A 26,401-nucleotide genomic window follows, 5' to 3' on the forward strand; every position below is an offset into this window, starting at 1 on the left:
TATTACTGTTCATCTCTTTTTACTATCAGTATTAATGTTTGTTTATAATAATATTAATGTATAATATTAATGTATTAATATATATATTATATTATACATATACTGTATATATATATATATGTATAATAAAATTTTATTTTTGATTTCCTTTTCATCTTTATTACTATTTCTATCTTTAATCTTAGCAGCTATAAGCTAATCTAGGAGGGCCTAAACTGCATTTCACTGCACATTGTATTGTTTGTTTTGTGTACGTGACCAATAAACAACTTTGAACTTGATTTATTCAAATACATGAATATGACAATGAACCTGAACGTGTTTCAACAAATCACTAAAATCTCTATAAAATACTTTATACATCAGCTAAATTCACTGTATGGAGAAACTGACCTTTACCTTCAGACTACGATATGAACAATATGTAAAATACTGGAAACAATGGACAACATACTTTATATGTAAAAAGTAAAAGTAAGTAAATGTATTTGTACAACAAGTGCTTTACAAGCGCGTAATACAACATACAAAAAAGAAAGATTCATAGCAGATGAAGTGACCACCCAAGTCACATGATTAAATAGTGCAAAACTAAAAAACACAATAAAACCATAAAATGCTGACCTGGTGCTTACAGGTTACCCTGCCTGTCTAAACGAGTTTGTCTTTAGCTGCTTTTTAAATGAATCCACAGAGTCAGCAGACTGTGAGGGAGCAGGCAGAGCGTTACATAGTTTAGATGCTACGACTTCAAAAACTCGATCACCTCGAGTCTTAAGGCGTTTGTGTGAGACAGACAGCAAGCCTGACTGTGCAAAGCTCTGTAAGTAAGAATGAGAATCTTAAACGGGATCCTAAATGTGACAGAGGCAACCTTTACTGGAACAACAACCAGAACCTCCGTCTCATCAGCACTGAGCTGTAACAACTTTTCTGCCGTCCAGTCTCTAATAGCGTTAAGACAGTCGAGGAGCCTGGGAGTGTAGATACAGGCCTCTAGTTCTCTGGCAAAGCAGGAACTAAGTTAGATTTCTTTAATATGGGCTGGATAGTAGCAGCTTAAAATAGGAAGGGAAACATCCCGAAGACAAGGAAGAATTAACAATAGCTCAATTAATTAATTAATTAATTATCAATACTTGCTATAAGATGTATCATGCTGCACTCTTTTAGCCTGAAAACACCAGTAAAAATAAAGAGTTGCACCACATTCATCAGTCAATCTATGACATGAACAAACATGAACATTATTATTAAAGCTGATGAAAAAGAGTAAAGTTCTTACCTGCTGTCACATTACAGCCCAGAACTAAAGCTAACAGGCAGCTGCAGATGTTCATCCTCATCCTCCAACAGACCGAACCACAATGAACAGAGACAGTTTCTATCTGAGAGAAGAACAGGAACTCAGTGTATACGTGTGTTCATCTGACTTTAAAGGCTGCACCCTCACCTCTCAAATATATTTCTTTTTCTTTCTTTCTCTTTCTGTGGTTAATGAACACTGATGAGGAAACAGTGTGAACAGTGTGATCATGTTTCACACGGACAGTTCCAGGACATGAAAGTAACTCAAATGACTTTATTACATATTAGTTATTATTGTTTTTAAACTGAGACTGAGAGACTTTAAAGTTTTACTCGCTGATATTTTTTTGTTTTTTGTTTTAATGTGTGTGTGTGTGTGTGTGTGTGTGTGTGTGTGTGTGTGGTGGTTGTTTTGTGTGAATGAACTGTCTTGTTGTGATCTTGTATGTATGTAATTTGTTCTCAGGTCTCTTGCTGAAGAGATTTTGGTCTCAATGTGATTTCCTGAACAGATAAAGATGAGCTAACTAACAAATTAGATTCACAGATCTTTTAAAAAATGCTTTAATTCATTTGTTTGCAGATTCCTTCTTTTTAATTTTAGAAAAGTGATGATTTGATTTGTACACAAAGGCACATACAGTATGTTCCAACACTGTCTCATAAATTACCTTCATGTACGATTTAATTACAACAGCAAATATAAAATTGATCTGATGAATCTATGTCCAATATTTACTCTCTTTTAGCTCTGGTTATTTCTACATGAACTCCTGAGAACAATATCTGGCTCTTTATCTCATCACCATTGAAAGACTAACGAGCAGGTCAAAGAAACTCAAACTAATCAACTTAAAATCATCAACAGACAGGTGATCTATGGGAAATGCAGTTAGAAACAGTGACTGATGTTGAGTTAAAAAAAACAAAAATAGATCACATTTTTAAAAAGAAATTCAACAACCAAAGAAAAAAAACTGAACGAGAGCTGCCAAAGAAAGAAGAAACCAAACCACCACATTTTGGGTGAACATAGTTCGAGACTATATTTAGGCTTTGAGGTCTAACCACACACAGATACTAAGGTCACACTCTCATGATGCTGAACCGTGGGAAAGACATTCAACTGTGTAGTGTTGGCTGGAAACAGGTTTGTCATTCTTATAAAATAGCTGAAAGACGCTAAAAGTGTCAGATCAAAGCAGTAAAACAGATGATGTTCACACTTACCGTATTTTCTCTAATAGTGGCCTTTATTTACCTCAACTGCAGAGGGTACCAGGCCTTTATTGGAAGCAGGCTTATATTAGAGAGAGGCCTTTATTCCTAATTCCCTCTGTTTGATAAGTATATTTGCTCATATTGTAGTACGAAGCCTCCCTGTTTTCTGATCTGCTTCCATTTGCTCTGTTAAAATTTTGTTACTGCATTATGCTATTAATAAAATTAAAAGCCTTCATTTCCCGACTTTTATTGTGAAACATTACACAAACATTTCAATAAAACTTGTGTGAAGTATGACCAGTCAAGTACGGGAGGGGAAATATGGCCAGTGTCAGTTAAAAACTAAACAAATCTGAGGTAACGTTACGCTGGATATAAACATTAATAGCCAGTTAACAGCACAGTCAAATATCAAATATCAATCATCTGTCTCTCTAACGTTAGCTCCAAGCTAACTTTCTTCTTCCCACCTCCAGTTAGCCGTGCTCTCCTCTTGTCAGCTAACAGCAGCTCACGCTTCTGTCTTTTCCAGTATCTGATTCTTATCAGCTCAGTGTAAAAATGTCAGCAGCTTTCGCTCCTTAATTTTCCTCCACATATTGCAAAACTCTCTCTTTGAATTTGATGTCAAACTTCCATCTGGTGGGTGCCATTTTCACTCTCTACAGTGCTGTACATGCATGTATACAGAGTTCTCTTTATACATCCATGGTGTTGTAGCATTGGTGTTACGGAAAATGTAGTCACTGACACTTGCACAGGTCCTATATGGTACTTCAATTATAGCTACCGCCATCTTGTGGCACTTGTACATTATTACAAACCACAGTCACATTATAACAGGCACCAAGAGGAGGAGGGCAGACATTTCTTTTCATTTGATAACGTTAAAAGTAAAGTTAGGCTTTGCTGTCGGTTTCCCAACTCATTTTAAAAAAAGACGAGATAAAAAGAGGGAGAGGGGGCTAGAGAGTGAATGAAGAGATGGAGCTGGTAAGAAACCAGTGAATCAGATCAATAAAAAAAAAAATCTAATTGTTTCACAGCGGTTACTTTCTAGAGCACAAATAAACACACCCATTGCACAGCAACACCTGATTTGGCCTGAATACAGCCTCAATCCATCCTTGTTTTTTTCCTCCCCGGCCTGTGTTTGGGGCCGGCCTTTATTTATTCATGTCAACCACACCCCCGGCCATTATTGGAGACCTGGCTTTTAATTGAATTAGAGAAAATACAGTACTTCCACTTTTATTGAAGGTATTTTAAGTCCACAATACAGTGAATGCAAGAAGGCAGCAGAACAGAGAGCTGAAGGTTTGTGGCTTTAAGGCATATTTATGTTACAAATTGCTTTTAAAGGACGGCTGAACATTTGTCATCAAGTAGAAAGTGGAACAAGAATTCAACACTATTGGATAGTAGATACAAGAACCAAAGTCCAGGTGCTTCACCCAAACATTAAAAACACAAACAAAGCAAGAATACGCTCATCTTTAAGTTACATGTGATTAAGCACAAAAGCTGCTTGTTCAGCAGACATTTTTTCTAATCTCAAGAACTTTAATCTGATCTGGTGTCATAACAGAGAAGCAGTGACACTGATGCAGGTGGTCAGGTCACTAATGCTTAATACAGACACACTGATGGTGTTTTCACAATATCACAGAAACACTGCTTTTGTGTGCGTCTTCATCATTGTGTTTGTGGTTTGATACGACGGCTCTGCACAGGTGCACCAAAAGATCAAATGTGCTGAACTTTGACCCCAGTTGAACTAACCTTTGTAGATGCTGTTGACCACTGCTTGAACTGAAAGATGGACTCAAGACAAATTGCTTTTGTTTTTGAATTTCCAGAACTGGACAATAACAAACCCGACCTCAAATCAAGACCAGACAAAAAATATATTTGCTTGGTTAAATATCATCATGCAGATGTTGCCTCATTTGGGACTGTCTCATCCACTGTGTGGGAGACAGAGAGGTCAATCAAATTATCCAATATCCTTATTTTCAACAATCATTGCTTTGCACCTGCTGTCAGCGGCAGCAAAACACTTAACTCTGATCCAGGAAACAAGGTGGTACAACAGAGTTAAAAGGAAAATCACACATAGAACATGAAGCAGGAATGACTTCTACATAAGTTTATTAATAATTGGTGCAAAAAATAGAAATAGGGAAGGATGTGGAAATCATAGTCATTGGTGTGTAGTGCAGAGTTGGTTGGAGAGTATGTGTGAAGTTTGACCTCATGCAAAGGAAAAACAAACAACAATTAAAGCTGAAAGCAGCGTTGAACGGGCCCTTGCACCTCCGTGCATGTCAGGCTGCGGTGCAATCAAAGGGCTTCTATGACGGGCATGTAGATGTCTTCAGACCCGGGCTGTTTTCAGACAGTGCAAGAAAGAGATAAACATCACTTCCTTTGTCCACTATTTTGCCTGCTGCTGGGGCTGCTTTGCTGCAATTTCATAGGGGGCACAATTCAGCCAGTTTACATCACTGATGGAATATTGTCATGTAAACGTATTCAGGGCAGGAGAAGTTTGGTGCAGACTGGAGCATTTACAATAAAGTTATAGAAACTTCCTCTGTCATGGCGAAACATCAAATCTCAACAGTGTGAGAATTTTCTGAAAGGTGAGACATGTCTGTCTTGTTCACACCTGTGTCATCAATATTTTGCAAGTTTTGGGCCCATTCACTTGAATTTCAATTAGTATATTGAAAACTCTAGAAAAGTAAAGACTTTTGACCCACATGACCTGGTCAAAGTTTGATTGAAATGTGTACTGTCAGGTGTGTAGAGACAATAAGTAACTTCAGCTGGACACAGAAAAATACTCATATATTTGAATGGAGAGTGTGAGCGAACCGCTAGGTGCTCAGGCCCTAATAAAGGAAAAACTGCAGTACAGAGCTACAAATTTTAGTTTTGATGGTATTTTTCTACAGCACTTTATCACTAAACTGTCACCCTCACTCCATTTTTTCCCTTCCCCTCATAGGTCATTCCCACTACTGAATTATACATATAAGACCTATAATTATTGTAAAATAAATGATAATAACACCAAACTTCATACAAAGTTTGTATATAATGTACTGTATGTATATAGGCCTTTCTGCTGTATCCTACAAAAATGAGCTGCATTCAACTCCCACACCAGTGGCGGATGGTGACTCAAAAAAAATTGGGGAGGACAGGAGGAAAACCAACATGGAATCTTACAGCAAACCGCATCAAACTAGATCACTGTCCCCCACCTGATGAAATCGGAGGGGTGGGGGTGGAGGTTCATATATACGTGCCGAACTGTGGGGGGCGATCCGTACGAATCACGGATCAACTACAATCAGTTACACTACTAGTTAACACTTGTTATTCTAGTTACTTTAAGCTTATTACTCAATGTACGGCTCAGCTTAAAAACAGACTAAAGAAAGAAACTGTCAGAGGCAAGCAGCCAGACCTCCTGGACACTAATCATACAACATCAACAGGTGACTGAACAACCACTCAATTAAAAACGGGATCAATTCCACATGAACGAGTGAGTCCAGACAGCTCACTGTAACTTCAACAAACAAACTACCCACAAAACATTATATATATGTATCTCTGCTGCATTCTTGTTAAGGAGATAAATTCACACAGCAGCCACACAGAAAGACATTTAACCATCAGAGATAAAATTAGCGACCAAAGAGACAGAGAGAGAGAGAAGCTGTATCTGACTCATGTTATCTGATGTCTTCTTCTCTCTATCATGGAGATGAAGTATTCATGTCATAACATCCATTTGTGGCTGTTGGTCATCTTGTTTGTTAGTTAACAGAACTTTATGGCTGCTGCTTAACCAGTCTGATATCATTAGCAACAATGACAAACAAGCTAACTCTCTTGGTTGTTTCTCTGGTTGCTTCTCTCTCCAGCCGCTCCCTAGCAGTGTCCTGCTACTGCTGCACTTCACAGTCCAGATCTTTTCTCCCATTAGCTTAACAACAGTCCTTAACAGTCCTTCCATGGATGTATAAAGAGTCCTTCAGGCTGCTACAACAAGCCAGCTGTTGCTTTGGCTAACGCAAGGAGCTATCTACTGATGCTACTCTGCTGTACAGTGGAGAGAATTGAAGATGAATTCTGGAAACTATCATTGGACCAACTTGATGTCAATATTGCATTCTGGTTGTTGATTGGTTAGGGAGGCCGTCCTCCCTCGCAGCATCAATTTACATGTCTTTTCCAAAGAAGAGACAAAAAATATGTTGTAAATAATACTGAGATTTGGTAATGGTTTATTTCAACCAAATATTCTTTTTTATATTTTGATCTCCCTCTTGCCTCTCAAAAAATAGAGGAGGATCAACCTCCTCTGCTTCCCTCTGTAGACTAGCCTCCACTCTCTCTCTCCCTCTCATTTGGAGAGGAGAATGTTAAAGTACTCTTCTTGTGAAATCTCCTCATAAATCCCATTACTTTGGCCATATCTTATATTAAAAATCATATTTTTCTGTAGGAAATTTCATTGCGGATCCATTGATACAAGTTTTAAAGTGGTCAGATATATAGTTTAGACATCAGAAGCCTCTTTTGACACAAAGGTCATGCCTCCCCATTGCTTTACATTGTAAGGGTGATGTGGCACTGCAACTTTTGAGGCTTATACAATCCAAACCGTTCGAGTTATTACAAAGTTTTTAAAACTTTGTTTCACCACACTGTCATAAGTCATGTAGGATTAGGGTTGACCAGGTCATGTGGGTTAAAAGTCTTTACTTTTCTAAAAATAGACTTGACGAAAATTAGGAAATTAATTTGTTTTACACACAAACTCATCAAGAGTATTCAGTTCACTCACTGAAATTCAAGTGAATGGGCTCAAAATTTGCATCATTTTGATGACACTTGTGTGAGTAAGACACAGAAAATTCTCATCCTCACACCGTTGAGATTTGATGTTTCGCCATGACAGAGGAAGTTGCTATAGCTTTATTGTAAATGCTCCAGTCCACCAAACTTTACATGTTTGGTAAGTTTCCTGGCCTGAACACGTCTACATGACAATATTCCATCAGTGACGCAAACTGGATGAATAGCGCCCCCTATGAAATTTCAGCGAAGCAGCCCCAGCAGCAGGAAAAATAGTGAACGAAGGAAGTGATGTTTACCTCCTTCTTGCACTGTCTGAAAACAGCCCGTGTCTGACAACATCTACATAACCGTGACAGAAGCCCTTCGATTGCACTGCAGCCTGACGTGCACGGAGGCACGAGGGCCCGTTCATTGCTGCTTGCAGCTTTACTTATATAATAAAACTGCAAATTAAAACGGGTGACAAGAAGAATTGCATATACTAATAGATTAATTTAAAAACTCCTTACCTACAGTGACATTACAGCCCAGAACAAAGGCTAACAGGCAGGTGTAGATGTTGACCCTCATCCTGACACAGACTAAAATGATTCAATATTCATAATAATGTTTGACACATTGCTGTGTGGGCTGATAACAGGAAACTTATACTTAAAACCTCCTTCTCAACACCTCTCAGTGTCTTTTTATGGTGAAAGAATGCTAATGTTCCCTGGATCTGCGGCACATTTTACATGTTTACATCCTCACTTCCAAACTCTTCAGTTTATGTTCAAACCCTAACATGTATTCATACAGACAGCAATCTGCCAAATCATAACCACACTGAAATACATCTATATTCAAACAAAAAACGTGGTGTCAGAAATAAAGCCCACTGAAAGCTTTCCTGCTGCATTTCTATGACAAGTCTGTCTTTAAATCTCCTTTTTGTTCTCCAAACATAAAAAAAACACTGGATTTTTGGAAGTTTTCCTTGTATTTATGCTTCACAAAAGGCTGCGCTTGTCTCTGTGACTCGAATGAAATGTAACACATGAGAGGCACAGACTGGGGATAGGTTTCAGTTGTCAAAAACAAATTATAAATAAAGAAATAGTAAATGCTGATATCAAAATAATCATAACTGTAAAAAAAAATAGCGTTTCACTTTCAGTATCAGTTCCTGAATGATGTGAAAAAAGGAAAAGAAGTGCTGTGAACCAGCAAAAATCAAAACAGAATAGAACTCTGTCGTACTGTACAAGTGTTTATTCATAAATCAACATGAAAAAACAGTTCAACTCAAACAAAGCAACAAAGGACACAAAAGCATTTTGTTTTCTGGTACTTTTTTAACTTTTTTTTTTTTTTTTTTACAACAAAACATCTATTAAAAATAAATATTCAAAGGCTTTCATTCTAAAGGGATTGCAGGAATACAATAAAATAGAATATAATACAAGTACCAAATTCCCATTGAAACAGTCTTAATCTTCACCTCCAAAACTGAGGAATGAGCATTTTTTCTTTCCATATTTTGCAACAAACAAATCTTTCAGAAGTATATTTTTACCTGACAGAAGCTAAATGTTTATGTACTATACAGGTATTGGTCATTGTTCTCAAGCACTTTGGGTTTCTTCAGTAAGGAATATGTCGGGTCATTCAGCTGCGGTGTACCTGTGTATTGAGATGAAGAATTACAAACAGGCAACAGAATTCATGACAGGGAAAATTACTACCATCTGCTTCCTATCAGATACATTTGTCCAATTACTGTAAAGACCAAGATCAGAAAAAAGAAAAACTGAGAAGGCAAAACCAAAAATTAGAAATTCAAACCAAAATACAGTCAGCACAGGCCTGCTGAGGCTGTTATTTTGGATGCAAATTGCATTTCTCACATTCTAGCTCTATGTCAGATTTTGGAGAATTTTGGGTTGCTGTTATTGTTTTTTTGAGATTTTATCAAGCGGCAACCTCTGGGGCTGAAAAATGAAGCCAATGTGGAAGTGCCATTGAGGCTCCAAAAGCGAGTCAAACCCCACAGACCCCCATGTTAAAATGCCCAACTTTACAGCAGAAATTAACATGTCTACAGCCCGGTGCAAAAAACGGTTTTGGTCTCTGTAGCTAATTTCCCCTTTCATGACAACTGCACAGGGGGTGATTTTTTTTTTATAACTCACCCATTTAAATTTTATTAGGCTGTAAAGTTATGCATAATGAAGCGCCCACCAGCCACTAGGTGGCTTGTTTCAGCCATTCGGCCTGCCTCTCTGCCCATTTTTGATTGGCTGGGAGTTAGGCAGAGTCACGCACTGCCAAGATGGTGATGGCCTTAGTGGCTCACTTTGAGCTTCAAAACTGCTCTTCAAAAACCAGAAACCAACGGGTGATGTCACGGTAACTACGTCCATATTTTTATACAGTCTATGGTTTTTATTAACAGATAGAATTTATTCCATACAATATTCCTTTTTACACTTGTGTTTCATGGTGCTTTAATTGTTAAAAACTTCCTTATATACAAGGTAACACATTAATATCATCCAACCCAAAATGAAAAACCAATGATTTATCTGTTTTATTACCATCAGGCAAAGGGTCAGTAATCATGGAATACGGCGAATCAGTTAGATATGTGTCTGTAAGAAGAAAGAAAAGATAATTAATCTATGAAACGTGTAACCAGAAATATATCTCAAGAATCTTTGATTGAACTGTAAAACTGTAAATGTTGATGACAGTTCAGGCTTTACCGGTCTTGTTTCCCATTGGTGGAAGATCAGGGATGGTGCAATATGTGGGTTCATTTTGGTTTGATCCACCTATTAAAACATTTACCAACAAACATTTATTATAAAGAACTAACTGACCTTTTATGCCACAGGTATTAATACCTTATTCCAACTTTTGAGCAGGCTGTCAACATCAGTGACAAATCAGTTGATGACCCAATGAAAAGGCATTTTCAAGTAAAGGCCTTTTCACTCCATGTCCAAATTTTTCCAATGTGTTTTTGAACACATCCTCTGAAAAGGGTGTGATGAAAGCAGAACCTTTGTGCACTCAGTTTGTTGCATTTTTTAACAAAATTAGGAGTCTGCAGCTATGCTAGCAGCTCTCTGAGGCTGTACTTTGAGCTAACGTCAACATGCTAACATGCTCACAAGGTTGACATGCTGATTTGGTGTGTTAGCGTGCTAAAATTAGCACAATGTACAGCTGAAGCTGATGGGAATGTTGGGAGTTTTTTCAAGAATGTGGTCATCAAGTCTTGGACAAAGTGAAGTTTTGCATTCATGATGTTGCTAGACAAGAAGTCTGGCAAACCATCCAATAGATGTTCCAATCAAAAACTATAACCTGATGGTGGCGCTAGACAAAAAGTGATAAGATCATCAAACTCAGGCTTCATCCTCTGGAAAACATGAATGTCTGTTCCAACTTTGATGGAGATTCATTCAGTAGTTTATGAGATATTTCAGTCTGGATCAAAGTGACAAACAATCGCTTGACAGACCAACATGGCCATCCCCTGAAGCCACGCTGCAGAAAATTCCTAACTCAACAAGCGCATCCAGACTGCAGGAGATCCGGCTGTTAGCTACTGAGAAAATAATAAAGGTCATTGCACTCATCAAAGGAAAAAAATATCTAAATGTTATGTTATAATTATGACTTCCGTAACACGACTCAGCATCTCATACAAGATCAGTACGTCATAATTACAAAAAACCTTCTTTGAACTGTTCGCTGCATTTTCATTCAGCTCACCAACCAAACACAGCCGTTAGCATTTTGGCTAAAACTCTGTATGCTGCCTCTTAACTGATTCAACTACCACAATAACCTGCAACAGTTCCTGTAGCTACACAGGTTAGATAAGCCACATCTCTCAGTTATGAGAGCAGTATTTCGTAATTACAAGAGAAAGATCTCACAATTACAAGATGATGAGTCACAGTTATGAGATACTAAAGTCCACCTTTTTTCTTCATTGATGAATGCAGGACAGTTCTGTACAAGTGTGTGCACTGTCCCAAGATACACTCAAAAAACACCAAAATTTGGACAGTTTGGTGTCAAAGGTGGCAGGGAAATATTTGATCATTTACCTGGGAAAGTCACCAGGCAGTATTCAGCTGATGGTCCGCCAGAGCTTTCCACACCTGCCAGAAAAGAAATGAAAAGAAGATCACTAAATTTGATGTTTAAGGTACAGTAGTATCGTATTGTTTGTTTTGTAAAACAGAAAAACAGAAATGCATTTTTGTGCATGAAGATATAAAATAATGGAAAATAATGTTCACATAGATGATAAAACATCTTAATTTTGGTTTAAGTGACATAAAACAGCCTCAGAGATATGACTACTTGTTATGGCTCCTATCTGGATTACAGTAAGAAACTGAGTTGCACCTCAGGAAACAGGTAAGAAAATGTCTTTATTGTGCAGCAGATGAATTATTTTTTTGAGTCAGATGGTGAGGAGAGTCTTTGAGAAACTTTTAAGAAGCTGTGGAAGCTTATAATGATATATACTGTATGAACTGTGTCTTATAATGCTACAAGTTCCCCTCTGAAGACTACAAGCAGTTACAGTCGAATGACATCAGTGTCACTATAGTAACAGTGCATGAATGCAGACACAGTAAGCACAGCGTAGGATTTAATTTTAGATCAGTCTCAATCATAATAGAAAGAGGAAGTTGTCATTTTAAAAAGAAACACTTCTCACTACTCACGCTTTGTAGGGTTCAACCCTTCATCTCATATCTCGTCGTAGATGTGGTGTCTTTCTTTAGTCCCTGCAGAAAGGAAAACAAATTAGTGAATAACTTAATTATTACTGAATTATCACTGATTACCTGCTTTAAACTCTGATCACAAACAGGCTGACTTTGATACCAACTAGCTGTGAAAACAGCCCATAAAATGATGTCACATTTCACTGTGGTGCAGCATGAATTTTGCATGTTGTGATAAAAACACTGTATAACTGTTAAAAAAAAGGCATAATTCATTTTATGTGTTGCAATCATATATCCTGTAAGAATGTCTTTTGTTTATTGTTAAATTATGAACATTTCATTTACGAGCACATCTTTCTTGTATTCATCAAAATTTAGTGTGATTGTAAATATCCAGGTCAGACTTCATTTACCTCGTCTTTTACACCTCCGAGCACAGTAGACGGTGATGATAATGAGGAGGACGAGGAGGAAGGAAACAACTATCCCCACCACCAAACCAAGAGGTTGTTTCTGATCTTTAGGAGCAAGTGAGAGACAAAGTAAAAGTTCAACACAAACATCCCGACATGATACGTGTTATATACAGTACAGCAGCCGGCTGCACCAGCTAATCAAAAATCCATCACTAAGTTTGTGTGTGAAGTTCTTCTACTAACTACTAACTAGTTTCAGTTTTTAGTAAATCAGGTTGCACCATTAACTGTTAGAAATGTTTTATCTAGTGAACATTTCATGTGTAAATCGATAGCAAGGAAACATCTGTAGTGCCATCTAATAGCTGTGAAGTGTGAGGGGCCGCTGGTTCCACAAGTGTTCTTCCGGTTTTCAAAATTTTCTTTAACGATCTCCTCGATGTTACTGAACATAGAAACTCAGGACTCTCCTGGATAAATGAATGATCCTACAGGTTTATATTCTGACCACCAATTTACAGTATTTACTCTTAGTTTCTAAGAAATCATGTTTTGTCTGTGATTTTGGTGGACGGCTAAGAATACTACAATACCCATGAGCCTCAGCTGCTGTTGCTATGGAGAAGAAGCCTTTGGCTCTGTAGATTGTAAAATCAGTTTTCACACTGTAATCTTTGGCTTCTGCCTGCTGTTAGCAGTGCACATGAGTGGATTTTAAGCTCAGTGATTGGCTGTTTCTTGCAGAAATGCACTTTGGGAGTCGTAGTTAACTTCTACCTTGAACTATTTATGTACACAGTCGACTTTTTATCTTTAATTGTTCATCTTTTTTCTGATAATTTAACCATCCAAGCGGTAGAAGTGCTCAGTGTAACATTGTCCGTGCGAAAAATGAACAGAATTTTTACCTCCGGAACCAGGAACGCCAAAAATATCTCCTCTAATTTTGCAACTCTATGAGAAACAGCCAACTATGTAAACAGGAAGTGACTGTAGCATCACGAGCTGTAACATAACTTCCAACAATAACAGTTTTAGGAGCTAAAAGATAAAATAAACTTAAATGTGAATCGCTTTTGAATGTAGGTGTGACACAACAAAATCCACCTGAATGTTGAGCATGTTGTGTGCTCGACTTCCTACATTGAAACTGTAGTTTTACTTGAACAGTGTTAAAACTTTCCCAGGCTCTTATATCTCTGCATCTGTTTGTTTCATAACTGCATTTAAAGTTTTTAATCAATTTAACATTTTAACGTTTCCATTTGGGTATGCCAAATGGGCAAAAATTCCAAAAAAGGGTGGATGTTAAGAGGCTGTTTCATTTTACTCATTTTCTTTTCAGGTTTCTTGATGTGACTTATTTATTGCAGTCATACCTGTGTTTGCAGCTGGTGGTGATGTTGTAGAAGTTGTTGTAGGTGATGTTGTTTTTTTTTTATCTTCTGTGCAGAACAGAGAAAATATATATTACAGGGCAGAAAATGTATTTTACTACAGCTAACTGTTTACAGAATGTCACAAAATAATTTACAGTTTTTGAAAAAGTAACAACACTACTTTAATATTTGTGGTGAGTCAGCAACGGTTCAAGTTCTCACAACAAAATCCACCTGAATGTTGAGCATGTTGTGTGCTCGACTTCCTACATTGAAACTATAGTTTCACTTGAACACAGTGTTAAAACTTTCCCAGGCTCTTATATCTGTATCTGTTTGTTTAATTACTGCATTTAAAGTGTTTTCTGCTGTTTTGTTCATTTAGATCGATCACCTTTTAACCAGTTTAATTTAACATTGAGATGTGTTTCATCTTACTCTTTCACATCTCCCTTTTGTTTCTGGGTTTCTTGGTGTGACTTTGTTTCTTTGTTGTTGTTGGTGGTGGTGTCCTGTTTTCTTCTTTGTGAAATAGAGGAAATATATACAACGGGGCAGCAAAATGCATTTTACCACAGAAAGTTATGAATTCATTCACCAATTTTGAAACAGGAAATGGCCAGTTTTGTGGTGAGTTATCAAGCAGAGCAAATGTTCTCATGACTTAAACCACTTGAATGTTGAGGATATTGTTTCTGTTTAATTTGAAGCAGCATTAAAATTTCTCTCTTATGTGAACTGGTCATATTTGTTATTGTTCATCAAATAATATGATGGTGGTGGACAGTGCTGTCTATAGGTGTTCAGCTGGGTTGAGATCTGGTGACTGTGAAGGTCATAGCATATGATTCACATCATTTTCATACTCATCAAAGCATTCAGTGACCCCTCGTGTCCTGTGAATTGGGGCATTGTCATCCTGGAAGAGACCACTCCCATCAAGAGAGAAATGTTTCATCATAGGATAAAGGTGATCACTCAGAACAACTTTGTATTGATTAGCAGTGACCCTTCCCTCTAAGGGGACAAGTGGACCCAAACCATGCCAGCAAAATGCCCCCCAAAGCATAACAGAGCCACCAGACCCCCTCACTGTAGGGGTCAAACATTCAGACCAGTACTGGTACAGAATATATAGCAACTGTAAGAAGTTTTCACCCCTCTTGGATTTTTTCTTGTTTAACCTCTTAACATCTTAATATCCACCAGGTTGCCAGAGACCCGTTTTAGCCAGTTTAGCGTCACGCAGTAATGAATAAAACCAATTGGCACAATTTGGCCATTTGTAGACATTTTGGAGAGGTTCAGGGACACCAGTGACACCACAAACTAAAAACTCCCTTGATCCCCTAAGGTTAGGTCTAGAGGTCTGGAAGTTTATACAGGTGTGCTTGTCAAGTTGTAGAAGGTATGTGGTGATTTGCATAGTTTTGGCATAAAGCATGTCCTAGTTATTGTTATTCTAATATGACTCATTATAGATGAGGACCAGAAACACTTTTGTGAGCTTTATTTGAACTGATGTAATTCTGGTTCTGTTTTAGCCACATGCTAAACAAGCACATTTGTTACCTTTCACATGAAGCCTAATACTTGCATTTTGGCCTTACAGTTCTTCTGTTATAAGTGTTTCCATTTGGGTATGCCAAATGGGCAAAAATTCCAAAAAAAAGGGTGGATGTTAAGAGGCTGTTTCATTTTACTCATTTTCTTTTCAGGTGTCTTGATGTGACTTATTTATTGCAGTCATACCTGTGTTTTTAGATGATGGTGATGTTATAGAAGTTGTTGTAGGTGATGTTGGTCCTTCATTATCATCTGTGCAGAACAGAGAAAATATATATTACAGGGCAGAAAATGTATTTTACTACAGCTAACTGTTTACAGAATGTCACAAAATAATTCACAGTTCTTGAAAAAGTAACAACGTTACTTTAATATTTGTGCTGAGTCAGCAACAGTTCAAGTTCTCACAACAAAAACCACCTGAATGTTGAGCATGTTGTGTGCTCGACTTCCAACACTGAAACTGTAGTTTCACTTGAACACAGTGTTAAAACTTTCCCAGGCTCTTATATCTGTATCTATTTGTTTAATTACTGCATTTAAAGTGGTTTCTGCTGTTTTGTTTGTTTAGATCGATCACCTTTAATCAGTTTAATTTAACATTTAGATCTGTTTTATCTTACTCCCTTTCTTCTTTTTGTTTCCGGGTTTCTTGGTGTGACTTTGTTTCTTTGTTGTAGTTGAAGTTGTTGTTATTGTTTTTGGTGGTGCTGGTGCAGTTGTTATTGTTGTTGCTGTAGTTGTAGTTGAGGTTGTTGTTGGTGGTGTCCTGTTTGCTTCTGTGTGAGATGGAGGAAATAGATACAACAGGGCAGAAAAATGCATTTTACCACAGAAAGTTATGAAATCATTCATCAGTTTTGAAACAGGAAATAGGCGATGGCCAGTTTTGTGGTGAGTTATGTAAAAGAAAACTGAACAATAGGTTATCATTTGATGTATTCCTTAAATATATCATACATGTTTCAGATAGTGTTTAAGTTCAGTTTAGTGTTAGTTTGTGTGTGCTATGTCTATTCTAAACTTAGTTCTTTGCTGTGTAAGATGAGGCAGTTGTGTGTTTAACAGTTAAGTTTATTGTGTTATACCCTTACCTGAGCCAGTGATAAGATAAACTATAGTTATGTAGATGTTTATGTGTAAAACTGATAAGCTTTTAGAAGATAGTGTGGTTTGTCCTTAATTTAATATAGTAGTAATGTTATTTTGATGCTACTTGGTGCATGCTTATGTACTGTCATATATGGTCGTGAAGAAAGACTGTCCCCAGGTTAGCTGAACTTTTGACTTATGTTTCTATCTGAGGGTTGGTGACCTGTAAGGTTGGTAAACAGATGTCTTAAATTCTATACGACTAGTATTTAAGGGACTGGTTAAGTGCCAACCTTTCAGACAAAGAAAAGATAGCTAGGTGGTATGTATCTTTGTCTCCAGAACTATGATGCATTATACTTCTGATTGTATTATTTGATTACATTATTTCATAACCTGACAATGCTCTCTTTGTGTGTTTATTGAGTGATCAGCAATTTCCCCATTACAGTTATCAAGCAGAGCAAATGTTCTCATGACTTAAACCACTTGAATGTTGAGGATATTGTTTCTGTTTAATTTGAAGCAGCATTAAAGTTTCTCTCTTATTTGAACTGATCATATTTGTTATTGTTCAGCCTTGTGTGTCGTTATATTTCTGCATATAACTCTCTGTAACACCAGGCTAGCTGTTTCCTTCTGTTTCCAGTCTTTATGCTAAGCTAAGCTAACCGGCTGCTGGCTGTAGCTTCATGTTTAATAGACAGATATGAATGTGGTATCGATCTAAGTGGTGGTACCAGTTTTTCCTTTCATTTGTCACCTGTCTGTATTTAACATATACAGAATATACGTTGCCTGTAAAAAGTTTTCACCTCTCTTGGAATTTTTCATGTTTTTTCACAACGATCAATAGAAAATACTCTTATGTGTCAAAGTAGAAACAGATCTCTACAAAGTGATCTAAATTAATTACAAATGTAAATACATCACTGTTTTATTTGTAAAATATAGATCTGGAAAGATACTTGTAACTATCACATTCAAATAAATGTAGTGGAGTAAAAAGTACAATATTCTCCTCTGAGATCTAGTGGACAGGAAGTAGAAAGTAACATCAAATGGTTCAAATGGTTAATATACTTAGTTACATTCCACCACTGGTTGATCTTCTCTTCTAACTCTCAGTAAGAAAGTTAAACATGTTAATAAATTTACCAAAATGTCAGATTATTCCTTTAAATAACTTCTTCTCTGTGCTTTAGCTGCCTTCATATTTTTGTGTGTGTCTTTGAGTTCTTGTGTCTCACCTCTCTCAGACTGATCACCTTTGATCACAATTAGATTTGCAGCTGGTTTTCCATCACAGTAGTACAGTCCAGAGTCACCAGGCTGCACGTCTGGTATATTCAGATACTTGTCAACAGCTGAAACATGACGCCTGATTTGTTGTTGTTTTCCATCAAACTTTCTGGTCCATGTTGGAACATGTGACCCTCCATCAGGACATGTCAGAGTGACGTTGGACTTCTCTGCAATACTGACTATTATTGTTCCTGTGAGCAACAAACATTAAGTTAGTAAAAACCAAGATTCATGTTTTATAACATGCCATCATAAACACATGTATTCATGATAAAGTCAGTGACACTGAGCTGCAGGTGAAAGTATAGTAACAAAAAGAGGGACTTTGGCACTAAAAAGACTGTAACGTTGAAAGATATCTACTTGATTTGACTCATTTGGACGCTGAAGCTTCATATTAGCTTCAGATAAACTTTTAAATACATTTTTGCACAGAAGGAGGACTGTGGATTTTGTCCTCCATCACTTCCATTGTAAGGTCATTATGAAGGGATCTTCTAATGGTCAGTATGAACAGGAGGAATGATTACAGCAAGAAAAACAGCTTTAATATTCATTTGGGCTCCTGACTGTTGGTTATAAGTTCTTAAATGAGGTTTTAGAGAAAAGGACTTAATTCAGGTGTTTGTTTCCTGTGTGACTCTACATGAACAAGACGACCTGTTCCTTTAAAAGGAAAAGAACAATAGAAATGACGTATTAGAGAACTTTAAAAAGATATTTTTCTTCACTGACCATAAAAAGCTGTTTATTAATTTACCACAAACAAAGTAAAGCACATCACATAAAAAAATAAATAAAATGACGAACGTATAACAATACACAGAAATATTTAAGTAACTACAGTAACAAGAAGTTAATGTTATAAATTAATTCGGCCTCTATTCTTAACAGTCAGTGTGAAATTAAAACCTGGTTTTGAGTTATGAAAGTAATAAGTAATGATGATGTTGTTTCTTACAATATATTTGTTATTGAAGTTAAAACCACATTTACCTTTGAAATGCATCATTTCATTAATATGTCAATGTATGTATTTAATCACAGTTTAGAAGATGAAAAGTGAAGCACAGAGACGAGACTTTGAAACAGGAAGAAACAGGAAGCAGAACAACTTTGACAGAGTTTGATGTTACCTGATGGGATCACCGTCAGTTCCACAGCTGCTTCATTATTACACAAGTATTTTCCAGAGTCTGAGACAGCAACTCTAAAGATGTGCAGTGACTTATCTGCTAATGAACAGTATCGTTTGTGGGGGTCATTGAATCTTTGCTCTCTGTCACTAACAGCTATTAATATGTCAACTGTTTTTCCATTAATCTTTTTGCTCCACGTCACTTTACCCTCCACAGAGTGAGAACAACGCAGAGAGACTCGTTGCTCCTCTTCGACTATTTGATGGATCATTTCTGCAAAAGAAACACAGTTTACAAGAACTAAACATCCATTTTCAGAATGTCAACATTTCTAATATTGCAAAGAACTGAAAAGTTGTTTTCCATCAGAGTCAGAATCACATTTAACTGTCGAGTGCAAACTGCTAATCATGAAAAACATGAAGACCTTAAAGCATTACTGCACTTCACTTTTAACTTCTGACTTTACATCATTCACACCATCAGCTAATGTGTGTGTGTGTGTGTGTGTGTGTGTGTGTGGTGGGGGGGCAGCGGTCACAATGCACTGCAACCTTACATGTGGTTTTGTGTGCGTGCACATTTGTACACCACCGTCTCTTGTCACTGTGTGAGTCTGTAGATATTTTAGATCATTTTTAGATCATATAAATATATGTAGGTTAGACTATGTTTGCACCTTCATATCACTGTTCATCTCTTTTTACTATCAATATTAATATATAATATTAATGTATTAATATATATATATATATAAAATAACATTTTTATTTTTGATTTCCTTTTCATCTTTATTACTATTTTTATCTTTAATCTTAGCAGCTATAAGCTAATCTAGGAGGGCCTAAACTGCATTTCACTACACATTGTATTGTTTGTTTTGTGTACGTGACCAATAAACAACTTTGAACTTGATTTATTCAAATACATGAATATGACAATGAACCTGAACGTGTTTCAACAAATCACTAAAATCTCTATAAAATACTTTATACATCAGCTAAATTCACTGTATGGAGAAACTGACCTTTACCTTCAGACTACGATATGAACAATATGTAAAATACTGGAAACAATGGACAACATACTTTATATGTAAAAAGTAAAAGTAAGTAAATGTATTTGTACAGCAAGTGATTTACAAGCACGTAATGCAATATACAAAAAAGAAAGATTCATAGCAGATGAAGTGACCTCCCAAGTCACGTGATTAAATAGTGCAAAACTAAAAAACACAATAAAACCATAAAATGCTGACCTGGTGCTTACAGGTTACCCTGCCTGTCTAAACGAGTTTGTCTTTAGCTGCTTTTTAAATGAATCCACAGAGTCAGCAGACTGTGAGGGAGCAGGCAGAGCGTTACATAGTTTAGATGCTACGACTTCAAAAACTCGATCACCTCGAGTCTTAAGGCGTTTGTGTGAGACAGACAGCAAGCCTGACTGTGCAAAGCTCTGTAAGTAAGAATGAGAATCTTAAACGGGATCCTAAATGTGACAGAGGCAACCTTTACTGGAACAACAACCAGAACCTCCGTCTCATCAGCACTGAGCTGTAACAACTTTTCTGCCGTCCAGTCTCTAATAGCGTTCAGACAGTCGAGGAGCCTGGGAGTGTAGATACAGGCCTCTAGTTCTCTGGCAAAGCAGGAACTAAGTTAGATTTCTTTAATATGGGCTGGATAGTAGCAGCTTAAAATAGGACAGGAAATAATTATCAATACTTCCTATAAGATGCATCATGCTGCACTCTTTTAGCCTGAAAACACCAGTAAAAATAAAGAGTTGCACCACATTCATCACTCACTCTATGACATGAACAAACATGAACATTATTATTAAAGCTGATGAAAAAGAGTAAAGTTCTTACTTGCTGTCACATTACAGCCCAGAACTAAAGCTAACAGGCAGCTGCAGACGTTCATCCTCATCCTCCAACAGACTGAACCACAATGAACAGAGACAGTTTCTATCTGAGAGAAGAACAGGAACTCAGTGTATATGTGTGTTCCTCTGACTTTAAAGGCTGCACTCTCACCTCTCAAATATCTTTCTTTTTCTTTCTTTTTCTTTCTTTGTGGTTAATGAACACTGATGAGGAAACTCTAGTGTGAACAGTGTAATCATGTTTCACACGGACAGTTCCAGGACATGAAAGTAACTCAAATGACTTTATTACATATTAGTTATTATTGTTTTTAAACTGAGACTGAGAGACTTTAAAGTTTTACTCGCTGATATTTTTTGTGTGTGTGTATGTGTGTGTGTGTGTGTGGTTGTTTTGTGTGAATGAACTGTCTTCTTGTGATCTTGTATGTATGTAATTTGTTCTCAGGTCTCTTGCTGAAGAGATTTTGGTATCAATGTGATTTCCTGAACAGATAAAGATGAACTAACTAACAAATTAGATTCACAAATCTTTTAAAAAATGTTTTAATTCATTTGTTTGCAGATTCATTCTTTTTAATTTTAGGAAAGTGATGATTTGATTTGTACACAAAGGCATTCGTATATTATAAAAACACATTTTTACCTACATACAATATGTTCCAACACTGTCTCATAAATTATCTTCATGTACGACTTAATAACAGCAAATATAAAATTGATCTGATGAATCTATGTCCAATATTTACTCTCTTTTAGCTTTGGTTTTGGTCTCCTTGAACTCCTGACAACAATATCTGGCTCTTTATCTCATCACCATTGAAAGACTAACGAGCAGGTCAAAGAAACTCAAACTAATCAACTTAAAATCATCGACAGACAGGTGATCTGTGGGAAATGCAGTTACAAACAGTGACTGATGTTTAGCAAAAAAGAAATGCAACAGCCAAAAGAAAAAAAAACTGAACAATGAGAGCTGCTAAAGAAAAAAAAACCAAACCACCACATTCTGGGTGAACACAGTCCGAGACAGATGCAGCTGAACTTTCCAGCCAGATATCTAACCACACAGAGACCACTCAAGCACAGAAGCTGTTCAGCAGCAACCATATATGTTGATTTAGAGGAAACATGACGTGCTTCCTGCATGACAAACCTCTCGGTGAGGGGACATTTTTTCTAATCTCCAGAACTTTAATCTGATCTGGTGTCATAACAGAGAAGCGGTGACACTGATGCAGGCGGTCGGGTCACTAATGCTAAATACAGACACACTGATGGTGTTTTCACAATATCACAGAAAAACTGCTTTTGTGTGCATCTTCATCATTGTATTTGTGGTTTGTTGCGACGGCTCTGCGCAGGTGAACCAAAAGATCAAATGTGTTGAACTTTGACCCCAGTTGAACTAACCTTTGTAGATGCTGTTGATCACTGCTTGAACTGAAAGATGGACTCAAGACAAATTACTTTTGTTTTGAATTTCCAGAACTGGACAATAACAAACCCGACCTCATATCAAGACCAGACAAAAAATATATTTGCTTGGTGAAATATCAGCATGCAGATGTTGCCTCGTTTGGGACTGTCTCATCCACTGTGTGGGAGACAGAGAGCTCAATCAAATTATCCAATATCCTTATTTTCAACAATCATTGCTTTGCAGCAAAACACTTAACTCTGATCCAGGAAACAAGGTGGTTCAATAGAGTTAAAAGGAAAATCACACATAGAACATGAAGCAGAAACGACTCCTACATAAGTTTATTAGTAATTGGTGCACAAAAATAGAAATGGGGAAGGATGTGGAACTCTAGTCATTGGTGTGTAGTGCAGAGTTGGGTGGAGAGTATGTGTGAAGTGCAACATCATGCAAAGAAAAAACAAAGAACAACAAGTCTGAACAATCCTCTGAATTTATTCTACTGTATTCAGAAATTTCCAGATCTGCATCAAAATGCACAAAGTGAAAGAAAATGATGCTGAGCAGCTGATGGTGACGGATGATTGTTTGGAGAAAAGTTCACTTCTGTCCAGGAATATTAGAGCTCAGTTTGTACAAGGATGAATTGTGCAATCTGTCATGTAGCTGTAGCATCACCCATAGAGGAAATGCCATCAGCTACACTACTGCTACACAAACATATTTAAATGGCTTTAATGGCTCAGTGATCATGACTCAGACTTACTAAAAGTTTGCAGAATTACTGAGGTGTTTTCCACAAGTATTGAATGTAATTCAGATACATTTTAATACATTTTATATTATTCATACATCTTGTTTTATATAACAAACTGGCAGATGAAGGCTTCTCAAATCACTCGGAAAGAAAGGGAATAATTGGATGTGTTTCCCAAAATGTTGATCTATTATAAATAACAAAAAAACAATAGTTCTAATGTATTTTCACGTTATATACAGCATTTATAGACATGTCATTTTAAACTTCAGACAGTTGTCCTCCAGGTGCTGAAGGCAGTGCTGACGATGATGATGATGAGAAGAGGATTGCAATTATTATATGAAGAAACACCGGTCACAAGAAAGGAGCATCTGGAAGATAAGTGAACATAATCACAACCTCATCAGTTATCAAGTACAAAGATGTGCAGAGTGAAAAACAAGATTCATGTCTTATAATTCATTATTATCTGCTGTCATGCATTCAGGATAAAGTCAGTGGCTGAGTGAAGAGTTGAGGGAAAACCCAGCTCAGGAATAACAAGGGAATAAGAGGGTAATATCTTGTGAACTACAGGGTAATACAGGTAATACAATTATGTACTTTGATGACAAAGGGCATATAATATAACAGAGTAATATGCCAAAGATAATGAAGTAAACATTGTGTTTTGATTCTCATGTCAATCTGTGGTAGATAAAAAAACATGTTGCGAACTGAAAGCTGCAAAACTTAACATAAATGAAAGGTGTTTTGTGATTTCGGAGACTGTGTGCCCTGCATCTGCGTCTGCGTCTGCAATAAGAGCTGGTCTGAGCAGGATTTATCGCAAATGTAATTTTATGCCAAAATAAGCATTAAAACTGAACTGCGTCAGCTAATAAACACAGTCTCAGCTGCTCCTCTCCTCCCACGTCGGCTGAAGCAGCTCCTTTGGTGTCCAGAAATGACCAAACAGGCACAGACGCAAAAAATAGACTTATGTTCAATGAAAACTGCATAAAGACTGCGTTTACCTGCCGCTGGGCTTGTGCCGGCAGGAAAATAGGGACCTCAGTATAATTACCATGAATCAGGGCTGGAAAATGAACAAACACATTTCCTCCAAATTCTATAGTTATACTCCTTTAGAGACTAAACATTAAAGTTATTACCTAGAAACACTGGTGGTAATTTCTGCATAATAATCACTAATCAGTGATGTAAAATGCTGAATTACCAGTTTCTACTTCATTTTGTGGTTCTGCTACGGAGCCTCTTAACATCCACCCTTTTTTTGGAATTTCCACCCATGTGGCATACCCGAATGGAAACGCTTATAACAGAAGAACTGTTAGGCCACAATGCATGTATTAGGCTTCATTTGAAAGGTAACATCTTCTAGTTCCTGGAAATGTGCTTGATTAGCATGTAGCTAAAACACAACCGAAACTACAACAGTTCAAATATGGCTCAAAAAAGGGTTTTTGCTCCTCATCTATAATGAGTCATATTGGAATAACAATAACTAGGACATACTTTATGCCAGAACTATGCAAATCACCACATATCTTCTACATCTTGTCAACCACACCTGTATAAAATTCCAGACCTCTAGACCTGATCGGATCCAGGCAGTTTTTAGTTTGTGTTGTCACTGGTGTCCCCGAACCTCTCCAAAATGTCTCCTAGTGGCCAGATTGTGTCAATTGCTTTTACTCATTACTGCGGTTCTTACAGCAAAACTATTGTGTGTGTTTCCAGGTCTGAAATAAAAATTTTTACAGTATGTTTATTGCGAATGTGATTATATTACACTGATATTATTATATGAGTATTGTGAGACCATGGAACTAATTATCATCCCTCTATTTCCTTTTTGCTGATAGTATTATGCCACCTAGTATTACGTCTACTGATAGATTTTATAATTACCTTATTACTGAGTAAATATTAACTCTGATAAAACCTGATGAGCTTTTGTTAAACCATTTTTACCTTGAGAAGTTTTTTATACATTATTACCCTCCTGTTTTGAAATCAGCAAGATTTAACCAGTTTATTACCAGAGTATTACTGACACGATTTCACTTCCTTATTACCTTGTTACTGCTGAGCTTGAACGTAAAGTGTTTATGAGTTGAACTCTGAAACAAGATCTTATTTGAGACATTAACACCTGCAGTGGATGACATTTACTTACTGACGCTTTACTTAAAGATACTCTGTGAATTTGTTACAGCTCACAGTGAGCTGAGAGAATTTTACAAACAACAAATAACTGCTCGATTACAGTAACAGCAGTAAATATGATTAATTTTAAAGTTATGAGTCATATATGCATCCTTTTTATGCTGCACAATACTTTGATACAACATAAAATCTTTCACAATAAACTTTAAACAACATATGCAACATTTACAAATCAAACCTTACAATTGTTAAGTGGAAATTAGATTTTTTAAATATTGTTTTTGATACAGAAAAAAAAAACTTCTAATAAAGTTTAATGTTACCTGATGGGATCACTGTCAGTTTCGTGGCTGGTTCTTCATTACAGAAGTATTTTCCTGCATTTGAGAGAGCAGCTCTGTGAATTTGCAGCGACTTGTCTGCTAAAGAACTGTATTTCTTATAAGGATCATGAACATGTTTTATGCCTCTGTCGCCATCGACTGTCAGTACATCTAATTTGATTTTTTTTCTCTCTCTGCTCCACGTCACTTTACCCTCCACAGAGTGAGGACAGCACAGAGTGATTGAATCCTTCTCCTCGATTACTTCATGGATTATTTGTGTAAAACAAACACAGATTGCAGTGAAAATATCGAACATAATATTATTAGTAATATTATGAGAAAGTCCTGTCTACTAGATGGTTTAATAACAGTCAGAATAATATTTAAATGTCAAAATCAAGCAGTGAGCAAACATTGAAACTGACTTTGTGTCTCTTTCTAAAGAGGAGATGGATCAACTTTTAACTAATGGCTTTATTGATGGTTAATAAATAATCTACTAATGCTTTATAGATCAGTTATAAGACATTAATGAGAGCAACTTTGCCACAAAATCCCTTTGGCTGGTGTTCATCCTCACTCACGCTGACTTTTTCTTTTTAGCTCTTTTTGTATTCATCACGTCGGGCCTTCTGGACCAAAACCCACCTATTAACAATAGTAACATTTACACATGTAGACTTAATATATTAATATAAAAAACACTTAAATAATGACTTAATGACATTTATAACCACAGACATGATGGCTTAGTACAGTATTTATTAATAACATTTATAATTGC

The 26,401-nt window shown here is 36.7% G+C and overlaps 1 protein-coding gene across 2 annotated transcripts in view; it reads right to left on the reverse strand.

Annotated features, from left to right (window-relative positions):
• Positions 1–267: 267 nt before the first annotated feature.
• The window catches only part of LOC137198160 (uncharacterized), a 37,425-nt gene continuing 11,291 nt past the window's right edge, over positions 268–26,401 (reverse strand). Inside the window, exons 5-9 of one of the 2 annotated variants that reach the window (XM_067611829.1) lie at positions 12,566–12,670; positions 12,147–12,209; positions 11,517–11,570; positions 10,158–10,226; positions 9,833–10,043 (exon numbers count right to left, since the gene is read on the reverse strand). In XM_067611829.1, the coding sequence (XP_067467930.1) occupies positions 12,172–12,209; positions 12,566–12,670 (143 nt within the window). In that variant the 3' untranslated portion in view covers positions 9,833–10,043; positions 10,158–10,226; positions 11,517–11,570; positions 12,147–12,171. Of the gene's footprint in view, positions 822–1,285; positions 10,044–10,157; positions 10,227–11,516; positions 11,571–12,146; positions 12,210–12,565; positions 12,671–26,401 lie in introns of those variants that run through there. The other variant, XR_010931594.1, reaches the window with a different exon arrangement.

This window comes from Thunnus thynnus, chromosome 15, assembly GCF_963924715.1.
Source record: "Thunnus thynnus chromosome 15, fThuThy2.1, whole genome shotgun sequence".
Lineage (NCBI taxonomy): Eukaryota > Metazoa > Chordata > Actinopteri > Scombriformes > Scombridae > Thunnus > Thunnus thynnus.